This window comes from Monodon monoceros, unplaced genomic scaffold (genome assembly GCF_005190385.1).
Source record: "Monodon monoceros isolate NGI ecotype Baffin Bay Population unplaced genomic scaffold, NGI_Narwhal_1 Super_Scaffold_6, whole genome shotgun sequence".
In the NCBI taxonomy this organism is placed as follows: domain Eukaryota; kingdom Metazoa; phylum Chordata; class Mammalia; order Artiodactyla; family Monodontidae; genus Monodon; species Monodon monoceros.
This window is the reverse complement of record NW_021703783.1, coordinates 80702467-80714678: the sequence shown is the minus strand read 5'-3', so window position 1 is coordinate 80714678 and position 12212 is coordinate 80702467. Positions and strand designations below refer to the sequence as shown.

Here is a 12212-nt window from a genome sequence, read left to right as displayed (position 1 = left end):
TTTTTTTTTTTTTTTTTTTTGTAGTACGCAGGCCTCTCACTGCTGTGGCCTCTCCCGTTGCGGAGCACAGGCTCCGGACGTGCAGGCTCAGCAGCCATGGTTCACGGGCCCAGCCGCTCCGTGGCATGTGGGATCCTCCCGGACCGGGGCACAAACCCGTGTCCCCTGCATCGGCAGGCGGACTCTCAACCACTGCGCCACCAGGGAAGCCCTAGGAAGTAACTTTTTTTTTTTTTTTTTGCGGTACGCGGGCCTCTCACTGATGTGGCCTCTCCTGTTGCGGAGCACAGGCTCCGGATGCGCAGGCCTAGCGGCCATGGCTCACGGGCCTATCCACTCCGCAGCATGTGGGATCTTCCCGGACCGGGGCACGAACCTGTGTCCCCTGCATCAGCAGGTAGACTCTCAACCACTGTGCCACCAGGGAAGCCCTAGGAAGTAACTTTTGTGTGTGTGTGTGTGTGTGTTACGCGGGCCTCTCACTGTTGTGGCCTCTCCCGCTGTGGAGCACAGGCTCCGGACGCGCAGGCCCAGCAGCCATGGCTCACGGGTCCAGCCGCTCCGCGGCATGTGGGATCCTCCCGGACCGGGGCACGAACCCGTGTCCCCTGCATCAGCAGGCGGACTTCCAGCCACTGCGCCACCAGGGAAGCCCCAGAAGTAACTTTTAATTGATGCAATCAACTAATATTTATGTATTAGTGATATAAAGTACATGTGGAATATGAGTCAGGACTATTATATTAAAACTTACAGACACAAAATCAATTTGTTTTACTTTTGTACACAAAAAATTCTAAATGGAGTAAAGAATTATGTAAAATGGAAGTCATTATAAGGGAATATGTTTAAAATTTCTGGATTAAGAAGGTCCTTCTAAATCCAAGAATTGGAAGGAATTACAAAAGAAAAGATATATTTAATTATATTAATATTATACAAACAAACAAAAAAATCCACAAAGCTCAGATGCCAAACAATACAAGTTAGGGTAAAATGGGGAACCAGGACACGGTTTTACAGCCAGTGACTAAGGATTAGTGATCTTAATCGTATCAATACCTTTTGCAAATCAATAGAAAAGTGAGCAAAAGGCATGAACCTACAATTTATAGGAGAAGAATTTATTGCTAATAACATTTGTATTTTTAATACCCTAATAATAAATAAGCATATAATGAAATGCTATGTTTGGAAAAATACATAGTTTCAATTCTACCAAAGCTGCATTGGAGATGGGCACTGTCATACACTGTTCGTGGAGTTGAAGTTGTTACAGCCTCTCTGGACAGCAGTTTATTAATACATGTAACAAGAACCTGAAAAAAATTTCATACTTTGATTCCATTTTTAGAGAATTGTGTTAAGGAAATAGAGATTCACACAAAGATTTCTGTATTATGATTCTGTCACTTTGGTTTCTCTAATAGTAGAGTGAAAAGAATCTAGGAAGAATCTAATACTGGAAAAGTTATATAGTTTATGGTGCATGAATTCTTAGAGTATAACCATTAAATTTTTTTTTTACATCTTTATTGGAGTATAATTGCTTTACAATGGTGTGTTAGTTTCTGCTTTATAACAAAGTGAATCAGCTATACATATACATATGTTCCCATATCTCTTCCCTCTTGCGTCTCCCTCCCTCCCACCCTCCTTATCCCACCCCTCCAGGCGGTCACAAAGCACCGAGCTGATCTCCCTGTGCTATGCGGCTGCTTCCCACTAGCTATCTACCTTACGTTTGGTAGTGTATATATGTCCATGCCTCTCTCCCGCTTTGTCACAGCTTACCCTTCCCCCTCCCCATATCCTCAAGTCCATTCTCTAGTAGGTCTGTGTCTTTATTCCTGTCTTACCCCTAGGTTCTTCATGACATTTTTTTTTCTTAAATTCCATATATATGTGTTAGCATATGGTATTTGTCTTTCTCTTTCTGACTTACTTCACTCTGTATGACAGGCTCTAGGTCCATCCACCTCATTACAAATAGCTCAATTTTACTCAATAGCTGAGTAATATTCCATTGTATATATGTGCCACATCTTCTTTATCCATTCATCCGATGATGGACACTTAGGTTGTTTCCATCTCCGGGCTATTGTAAATAGAGCTGCAATGAACATTTTGGTATGTGACTCTTTTTGAATTATGGTTTTCTCAGGGTATATGCCCAGTAGTGGGATTGCTGGGTCATATGGTAGTTCTATTTGTAGTTTTTTAAAGAACCTTCATACTGTTCGCCATAGTGGCTGTACCATTAATGTTTTAAAATTTTTTTTGAGGGACTTCCCTGGTGGCGCAGTGGTTAAGAATCTGCCTGCTAATGTAGGGGACATGGGTTCAAGCCCTGGTCCAGGAAGATCCCACATGCCGCAGAGCAACTAAGCCCGTGCACCACAAATACCGAGCCTGCGCTCTACAGCCTGTGAGCCACAACTACTGAGCCCGTGTGCCACAACTACTGAAGCCTGTGTGCCTAGGGCCCATGCTCCACAAGAGAAGCCACTGCAATGAGAAGCCCGGGCACCACAATGAAGAGTAGCCCCTGCTCGCTACAACTAGAGAAAGGCCACGCACAGCAATGAAGCCCCAGTGCAGCCAAAAATAAATAAATAAAATTAATTAATTAAAAAAACTTTTTTTTTGATAGTTTGGAAAAACATCCACAATTTAATGTTTAGTTTATTTTTTAAAGCAGGGTATGGAACTGTATTTAAATGTGATCTTAAATGTATATATATACTAAATAAACTATAAGTATCTGAATTACAAAGCAGTAGAAAATACCCAAAATGTTAAACAGTGATCATGTTTAGGAGACAGGATTATGGGTGAAGTTTCTTTTCTTCATACTTCTCTATCATTTTAAATAATTTATAATGAACATTGTATATTAATAATTAGGAAATATGCTTTTAAAATAATGGATTTTTTTTTGGCATTTCTTCCCAAACTCAAGGGAGCAAATTGATTAGAAGAAATCAAACCTTTTCTATGTTATTTAGGAAGAAGAGCTGAGAAAAGCCATTTTAGTGGTGTTTGCAAATAAGCAGGACATGGAACAGGCCATGACTCCCTCAGAGATGGCAAATTCACTTGGGTTACCTGCCTTGAAGGACCGAAAATGGCAAATATTCAAAACTTCAGCAACCAAAGGCACTGGCCTTGATGAGGCAATGGAATGGTAAGTATGTTTCCAGCAGCCATCTGTGTGTACATGCGCTGTGTACATACATGTGTCATTTCCCTTTGGTCTTAAGGATGAAATTCAGATTATTTATCAGTTTACCATATTGTTCCTCCACCCTTTTCTTCCACTGGTCTTCATGTACATCTGCTTTTATTTCAACCACACCTAATTATAGTTAGATAAGCCACCAGCTCTCTGCTGTATTTCTAGCTTTTTCCCCTACCTCACCGCACCCTGTAGTTCCGTATCCTTCAGGAGTTAGGTTAAGGTTCTGTGTTTCTCAAGAGCCTTCCCTGACATAACTTCATGCCCACTGCCTTACCACACACATAGAGGTCCTTGTCACAGGTCAGTGATACAGTAGTACTTATTACACTGTCTTGTAGTTGGTTTGTGCATCTGCTCATTAAATTGTCATCTCCTTGAAGACTGAGACTAGTTTTCATTTCTGAATTATCCACATCTGGCCTGGCTGTAGTAGTAGCAGCCTGGAAAGTGGATATCTGGTGGTTTTTGATTATTTATTTATTATTTTTAAAATATTTATTTATTTTTGGCTGCATTGTATCTTCGTTGCTGCATGCGGGCTTTCTCTAGTTGTGGTGAGCGGGGGCTACTGTTTGTTGTAGTGCATGGGCTTCTCATTTGCAGTGGCTTCCCGTGGAGCACAGGCTCTAGGCGCATGGGCTTCAGTAGTTGCAGCACGTAGGCTCAGTAGTTGCGGTGCATGGGGTCAGTCGTTGCAGCGCGTGGGCTCTAGAGCGCAGGCTCAGTAGTTGTGGCTCACGGGCTTAGTTGCTCTGTGGCGTGTGGGATCTTCCTGGACCAGGGATTGAACCCGTGTCCCCTGCACTGGCAGGCACATTCTTAACCACTGCCCCACCAGGGAAGTCCCTGGTCTTTTTTGATTATTCATTCAAAGCATAGAGAAAGTGAAAGCTAAAAGACCCTCATGGCAATTGAGTCCATAACCTCATTCTTTTAATATAACTGTCTTAGCCTTCATCATTTAAAGTGCTTTGGAATCCACCTCCAGTATAAAATTTATATAATAAATGATCTATACCTGAAAGTTTGAAGTTAATCTTATGAAACTGTTCATTTTCTCTTCACAGGTTAGTTGAAACACTAAAGAGCAGACAGTAATTCAGTCACTTCTGCTCCTTTGAAACGAAGACCACATCACATATCCCTTTGGAAACAGTTAAAGTGTGCTTCACACTACTAAATGTTAAAACTGTATGATTGTCAGCATATACCAAACTGACTGCAACATTTGTAATAAGTATTAAAAATAAGTATTTGGTTGGAAGGGTAACTCATTGTGATTGAATCAACTGAATGTGTGTTCTGTATAATGTAAAATATTCCTTCCTTGTTATCTTGTGTTAAGGTATATATTCTATTTGTATGGAATTCTTATTCAGATACAGTCCTATTAAAGAATGTACTCTTATTGAGGAAAAAGCCCTCCAATTTTAAATTAGTGGTTGTAGCTTGTTTGTATTAACACTAAAAAATATCTTAACTCAGATTTTTTTCCCCCTAAAATGAATTAAGTTTTTCCAAAGATTAGGCTCAATAGAGTAGGCTAGGAACCTAGTGTGGGTTAATTACAGTCTTCATTTGCTTAATGACCACTTTAAGCTGTTTCATTTAAAAGCTTTTGGTTATAGGTGTGAAGTTGAAGTAATTATTTTGGTGGCTATCTTCACTGACTTATCTGTGATTATCATTTTATAGTATTTATGGTTGTTGGAAATTTTTACAGATTTGGGCCTTCCTAGTTAGTTTGTACAGGAACCCTGTGAGGTAGCTAGGACATCATTTTTACATCTTCATTTTTATGGACATGGACCCAAAATTCTGATAGACTGGCTTGACCAGTGTCACCTGCTAGGGAGGTGGGAAGAGGGCTTAAAGTGAGACTTCACAGGGTCAGAAGCTTGTCCCATAAACTATACCATAAATTCCTGAAAATGCCAACATTGACAACACAGCTTAACTCCTTATATAAAATTAAGCTAATTGAAGTAGACACATTACAATCAAAATAATGTCTATAAATTTATTTGTCCTTACTAGTAGAGGTAGTAAAAACAATCCCAAATGGTTATATTTTTTGGAGTTCACAACACATTAAAGAAAATTTCACATGAAAGGAAATTTTTTAAAAAGATCTATTTTAAGCAGCATTGTAAAAGATGTTTTTGCTGCCTTTGATTCCTTTTATCTACCTGTAATTGAACATGTAAATTTGATTGGTGAAAAGTCAAAATCTTATTGATTCTACAGGGAGAATTAAGTATTCGTTTAAAAATTAGGCTTACAGCTGCTAGGCTGTCAAAAACAATTATATTCTAAGGGACTTCTTAAAGGAACTTTTCAAACAACCCAGTCTACAGTATGACAGAAGTAAATAAGAGTCCTTAGTAATTACTAAAATTGGGAGCAATTTTTTCATTTTTTTAGTTGGACAAGCAGCATTTAAAAAATTAGATGCCAGTAAAGAGAACTTAATACCATTGTGCCCCTCAGGTCTCAGGAAAGCTAGTGGTCATTCAGCTCACATGAATGTGACTTTCTTTTCTAATCTGTGGGACTTTTCTTGTTCTCTAGCACCCATTCCTAATTTGATTTCTTGGAAAGCTTTTGGAGACCTTCTTCCCAGGACAGGTGTTCCCAGTGCACCTAATATTACTAACTGAGCATATAACTAACATTGTTTCATGGTTTCCAAGGCACTCCTGATGGGCAGACTGTCTTTTTCATGTTTGTATCCGTAGCATCCAGTATGGTGCTTGGCACATTATGGCACCTCAGAATATGTTCATGGTTCAAATAGTATGCTTTTATATTTGTCAGCTAGGAAATAGTACATCTGCAGTTTATACTTGGGTCTGGTCAGTGGCACATACCTACTGCTGGGCTTGTACCCAAGTGGCTAAATACTCCCCAGTGGTTCAAGAACACTGTGAACGTAGAAGTCAGTGGAGGGGCGGCCCTGGCAGGCAAGTGCTGCCTGACGTGTAGCCCTGGTAGCGAAGGCCAGCACTTGGATGATCCTGAGCCCTCTGGTTTGTCACAAAGAATAGGATGGGGTAAATGGAGCATACACTTATTTTAATATGGTATGAGTTATAAGGTCCTTATCTAGCAGGAAACAACTGTACAGGTATGTTACAGGAGTTTGAAAGTTCTCATTTATAAAAATCTACCGAGTATTGTTTTGTGAGAAGCCTGAAAATGAAAAAAACACCAAACTTGAAATCAGAACACATGAGTTCTAGGCACAAAGGGCCACACTCCATCAGTTTTTGTTTGTTTGGTTTTTCTTTTTGAACAAATAACGTCAAAGTTTTCTTTTAGCTCTAACGTTCTGTTTTATAATTCTGGTTGGTAGTTGTGCAGTGTCATGTGATTAAATTTTCAAAAATGAGAAATTGAGGTGGACTTCTATTACCAGAATACCTGAGATGCACTTTAAATTGTGGAAATGTAAGCTCCTTGAGGGCAGGGACCATACATCATTTACTCTTGGAATCCCTTGCATCTAGTATGGTGCACTTGGCACATACTAGGCACTCAATAAATATTTACTGATTAAAACAAAGCTGTGCTCAATATACTTGAGATACTTATTCTTCCTGATTTTTGCTTTAGTATTTTGTTTTCTGATTTAAAAAGTTTTATAAAAGCAGTACATGCACTTTAAATCACTTAGAATTGAGTCTGCCTTCCAAGATGCCCTATGTTTATCCTTTTGGCACATTACAAACACCTTAGAAGTGTGAGAACTCGTTTGATATATAAACTACATCAAAACACAAATTCTGAAGTTCATGAATGTTTGAACATTTGATTCCTATACCTTATGCTATAATATTTCTAATCCCATAATTACAAATTACAAAGAGCATGGGCTTTCAATTCTGGGTTTGAATCTTAACTCTTGCCATCTACAACCTGTGTCACCCTTAGGTAGATTATTTAATCTGAGATGAGATTCCTCATCTGTAAAATAATGAGTTTTAGGAAGCTCTCAGGAAGACTATGAGAATTAAATAAAATGTAAAGCGTAGGATAGATTCTTTCTCCCTCCTCCCTTCCAAATATACTGGGCAGTAAAGAATATTGCTTCTACATCAAGTGTATAGAGAGGCAAAAGATATGGGTGAACAAGATAATGCCAAATTGTTTTCCAAAGTGGTTTATAAGAGTGCCCTTTCCTCCACCATGCTTGCCAACATTTGGTATTGTCAGCTTTATAAATCTGAAGGGTTCAAAATGGAATTTCATTCTGATGTTAATCTGCATTTTCCTAATTATTAATGAGGCTAAATACAGGAGTGACTCAAAAAAATACTTAACTAGACATAGCTGATGCAGGAGGACTCCTACTAGTCCAGGTATTAGTCCTTTAATTTCTGGTATGGGGAGACATGGAGTCTAGGGACTCATATAGCCAGGGTGGCACCTGGGGGGGGGGTGTCTCAAGATAGTGACTACTTACTAACCAGTACATAAGTACTTTAACATTGGTATAGCCATATTTGCTAAATGTTGAGGTTTAAGGGCCATTTATATTTCCTCTGCAATGCCTATTTCTCTCTTTTGCCACTTTTCCTACTGTATTATCTTTGTTGATTCATAGGTATTCATTATATAGCCTGGGTGCTACTAATCCTTTATCAGTATATGGTACATACTATGTCCCAGTTGTATCTTTTTGTAAGTAGACGATCTTAATTTTAATGAAGTAGAATTTATCACATCGTCCCTCCACAGACAGCACTTTTGGTCTTATTTTCCATATCTGAGAGGGCAAGCCCCTCACCCTATTCTCCTTTTTTAAAAGCATCATGGCTATTCTCGATTTACTATCTTTCATATAAATTTTAGAATCAGCTTGTTGGGATGCTATGAAGAACTCCTTTGGGATTTTGCTCAGATACGCATTTACCCAGTGGGATCCAACTGGGGATGAAAGCAACTTATGACACTGAATCCTCCTACTCATGAACACGGTTATACTTCTCCATTTGTGCAGATCTTCCTTAATGCCTTTTGATGAAGTTTTATAATTTCCTCCATACAGGTATTGCAAATCATTTGTTTGATTTATTCCTAACTTCTACATGTTGTCTTGCTATTTTAATGTGTATTTTTAAAAAGAAAAATACATTTTAAGCTCTTTATCACTAGTGTCAAATGCTTTTTAGACAGTGAAGATACAGTAGTGGTATGAAATATTTTAATTAAAAATAAGCATGAATTATATTAAACTGTATAATATGCAACCTGTGCCAAAGTTTAAATAATAAAACCTATGATTTTGGACCAGCAGATACACTAGAAAGTTCATGTTTCGGGGTAAGTTGGGACACTGTATTAACACAGGGAGCACTTTACTCCACCATTGCTAAATCTTTCAGGCTGTGGCTCTTTTGTCTCTTGGCCTTATAGCCTGGACGCAGGAACTCGATCTTTCTCTTCTTTGCTTCCTTTTTATTTTTGTGTTTCTTCAGCTTTTTCTTGGCAGCGATATCAGGATTAGTTACAAACTTGAAAAAAGAATAGAAATGTTATACCACTTTTAAAGTGACTGTTAAACCAATAAAAATCAAATGCAGAAATGGACCATTTTGTTCACCTTAAACATCACAAATGCAATACATGCCCATTGAAGAAAATCTGGAGCCCCAGTTATAAAGTCCCACTTCTCAAATACATCCAACTCCTCTTTCCTCCCTGGGTAAGTCTGACACACATGCATGCACACACCCCTGGTTAAAAATAGTTAAGCCTAATGAATATGCCATTTCTTCAAAAAGCAGGCCTACCTCCAAAGCCTTCCTCTTTTTCCGGAGTGCCCTTTTCTCAGTAGCCTGTTTCTGTACAGAGGCAAACGCTAAGGAGAAGCTCTCGAGCCCAACCAGCTTTTTCAGTAATTCTATGATTTCCTGGGATAGATTCTTCAGCGAAGGATCTAATCACGCACACAATAATAGAAACACGTAGGAAAGGACACGTTTGAATATGTAGAAAATTAACAACACACAAAATTTAAACTCCTGAGGCTTTATCATCACTTCAACATTAAACACTGATCTGAAACTAGCCTCTGTTGCTGAGATGGGAGAACAAGCAGAAGTGCCGGACACAGCACTCTGAGCCACACCTCATCCAGGATGCAGCAAGAGATCAGAGACCATGAAGCAACTTCCCAAGGGAATCCGGGCTCAGAAGACATCAAAGTAATTTGAGAACTTGACAAATATTTTGGGTTACCTTTATTAACCTGCTCAGCTCTCTGCAGATGGGGGCAAAGAAAGGTAATTGTGTTTCTCTAATTCCCGGGTCATAGAGGCTTGGCGCTGGCTGTAACCTCTTTTTTTGGATCAAAGACTCCTTTGAGAAGCTGACAAAAAGCCATATTCTCCCACCCTTCCCTGCCTCCTCTCTCCCAAATGCAGAGTCGAGGATTTCTGCATTCAATTTCAGGAAAGCTCATGACACCTACTGTAGATTGCAAGTTTCTTGAAGATGAGGATTGGGCCTTTTCCACCGCTGAACCCTTATTTAGGTGCTCAATAAATGTTGGCTGGGAACCAAAGTCAACCTGACCTCTAAGAAGGAAGCTCTCTCTCCAGGCTGTAGGACTAAAACAGCTTCTATTTTGACATTCACTTCATTTTTGTTTTTAAAATTCTTAACATCCACTTTACCGCCTCTCTTTCCAACCCCTAATTCCCACTTTTCCTAATATCATGTACCAAATGTACCAAATGTACCAGGCAAGAAAAAAAAATTGGAAAATTTAAAATATTTGAACTAAAAACTATTTCATATTTTTGCCTTGTAATTTTTGAGAATATAATGACATTTGTTCATTATTTTTCACAGCACTATGAGGTTTAGAACCACCCCAAGTTATTTTTCTTTGAATATTTAATCTATGCTTAGGAGTAAAACATCATCTTTTAGGAGAGAAACGTTCACTCTTAGACACAAGAAAGCATATAGGAGAAAAGACAGTTAAAAATAACACAAATATGCCTTATTTGCTTGCTGTTAATTGTCTTGATACCTAGCAAGTTTTCTTTCTTAAACTCTGGCAGAGAGGGAGGACAGAAAGGAAGAAGGAAGCATTCAGGAGAGAAGACAGGAATCCTAACATGCAAGTATTCAGAAGAGAGGCCGCAGAATTACCCTGGTCCGAATAGGTGCTGTTCAGTTCTCGGAACAAAGGAGCTATGATCACTGGGAGGTACGGCTTCACCTTGTCTATTCCAAGATCCATTGCTACAGCTCCGAGAAACTTAAAGATGCATGTTCTCTGAAAGTACAGATCATTTTTCTTTTATACTCGCAGCTACACAGAGTTAATTTAGAAAACAACGTCTATTTCGGGGCAGATGTTATTGCTGCAGTTCTGGGTTCAAAAGTTCCTAGGGACTTAGGAGGATAACTAAAACCATTAAAATACTTAAAAAAAAAAAAAAAAGACTACTTTCAGTCATTTTGCGCATGCATCGCACCTTTAACGGGTTTCTAGGTGAATAAGCAGCTTCCAGTTTTGCGATCCGGGACAACTTCCGTATCAACCACAGCAGCGTGGCTGGCTCGCTCCGCTCTTCATTCTTGTCTGCACACGCCTTGTGTTCTTCCACATCCTCTCTGGCCAGGCCATCACCTAAAACTTCCTGTTCTTCCATGTCTTCTTTTATGTTACCTTGCTTATCCCCAGAATCAGGTTCCAGTAAATATAAGACTTTGGCTATGAACAACAAATTCTTAACAACCTTAGAAAAAGGGGCAGAGGGGAAGGGTAAGAATTGGATTCTGATTTTGCAGAAGCTAAAATAGGTATCCTACAATTAGAAAACAGAAAACTGGGTATTGCACTGTTAAACTGACGATCGAGCCTTTTTTTGGATTATTCTTCAGTTTACCTCTTACAGTGTGTCCAAACCTATTTCCATGTAACTTTTATCCATTTGGCCTACTTCTATTCTTTAAGGTTCCACTGAGTAAATAATTTCATTCTGGATCTTCCATTTACATTTTTCAAGAGAGCTTTGATCCTCATTCCATTAAATTCCTTCATCCATCCATTCTTCACCAAAATAACAGTTTCCCTTTACTGATCCATTTACTGAGCACTGACTAGTTACCTTGTACACAGCATTCCAATTCAACTTTAAAATATCCCTATTACGTACTATTATCAGGAGAGAAAACCAAGGCTTAGGGTTGGTAAATCTCAGCCAAAGACAAAGTGAGTGGTCAGTCAGGATTCAAAGGTCTTTAGAATTCCAGCCCAAGTTCTTAAACACTGAGCTCCTCTTTCCCGTATATACCATCTGGTCCAATTGCCCAGGGGTGATTTTTTAGTCTTATAATAATGGACCCATTTATTAAGTCCTAACTCTACAACACGCATGAAATCTCTGACGTGGGTATTTCACACCCGTTATGTGAAGGAGGAAACCAAGTTGAATTTGATTTCCTTCACCATCCGGGCAACTCTGCTAGAGGAGCTGTGTACCCAGAGTTCCCCCAAATGTGGTACTCAGAACACCACACTGTCCAAGGCTAGCCTGGCCATCAAGAGTTAATGCCAAGATTATCATTTCCTTCTGGAAGCTGGGCCTGCATGAGGACAGTACCAGATTTGGAGGCCTTTTCTCCTTGTGGCAGCCACTTCACACTGTTAACTCACTCTAAGATTAAGGTGAAGTAAAATCCATCATTTCTTTCAACCTGGGCTGGTACTAGTAAATCTCTTCCTGCCTGTCCCGAGTTTGTATGGTTTGTCATCCTCTATTAAAACTCATATTGTGTGAGGCCCCACCCACTGTCCACCCTGGCATGATTTCTTTGGCCTCACTTTGCTGTCCATTGAATAGCTATCCATTCCCTCCCCAACCCTGCCATTTAAAAAAGAGAGAAGTATCAGTGTTCATGGCATGCCACCTGAGATCACTCTTCAGATACAACATTCACCTAGTTTCTA

The 12212-nt window shown here is 39.4% G+C and overlaps 2 protein-coding genes across 2 annotated transcripts in view; one reads left to right on the top strand and one right to left on the bottom strand.

Annotated features, from left to right (window-relative positions):
• ARL1 (ADP ribosylation factor like GTPase 1) overlaps positions 1–4707 on the top strand; it is a 9688-nt gene extending 4981 nt beyond the window's left edge. Inside the window, 3 exon segments of the mRNA XM_029204824.1 lie at positions 1963–1969; positions 2963–3187; positions 4309–4707. Of these exon segments, the coding sequence (XP_029060657.1) occupies positions 1963–1969; positions 2963–3187; positions 4309–4339 (263 nt within the window). The 3' untranslated portion in view covers positions 4340–4707.
• A 214-nt stretch (positions 4708–4921) lies between these two features.
• The window catches only part of UTP20 (UTP20 small subunit processome component), a 97674-nt gene continuing 90383 nt past the window's right edge, over positions 4922–12212 (bottom strand). Inside the window, exons 59-62 of the mRNA XM_029204823.1 lie at positions 10735–10998; positions 10406–10532; positions 9037–9182; positions 4922–8757 (exon numbers count right to left, since the gene is read on the bottom strand). Of these exons, the coding sequence (XP_029060656.1) occupies positions 8602–8757; positions 9037–9182; positions 10406–10532; positions 10735–10998 (693 nt within the window). The 3' untranslated portion in view covers positions 4922–8601. The remainder of the gene's footprint in view (positions 8758–9036; positions 9183–10405; positions 10533–10734; positions 10999–12212) is intronic.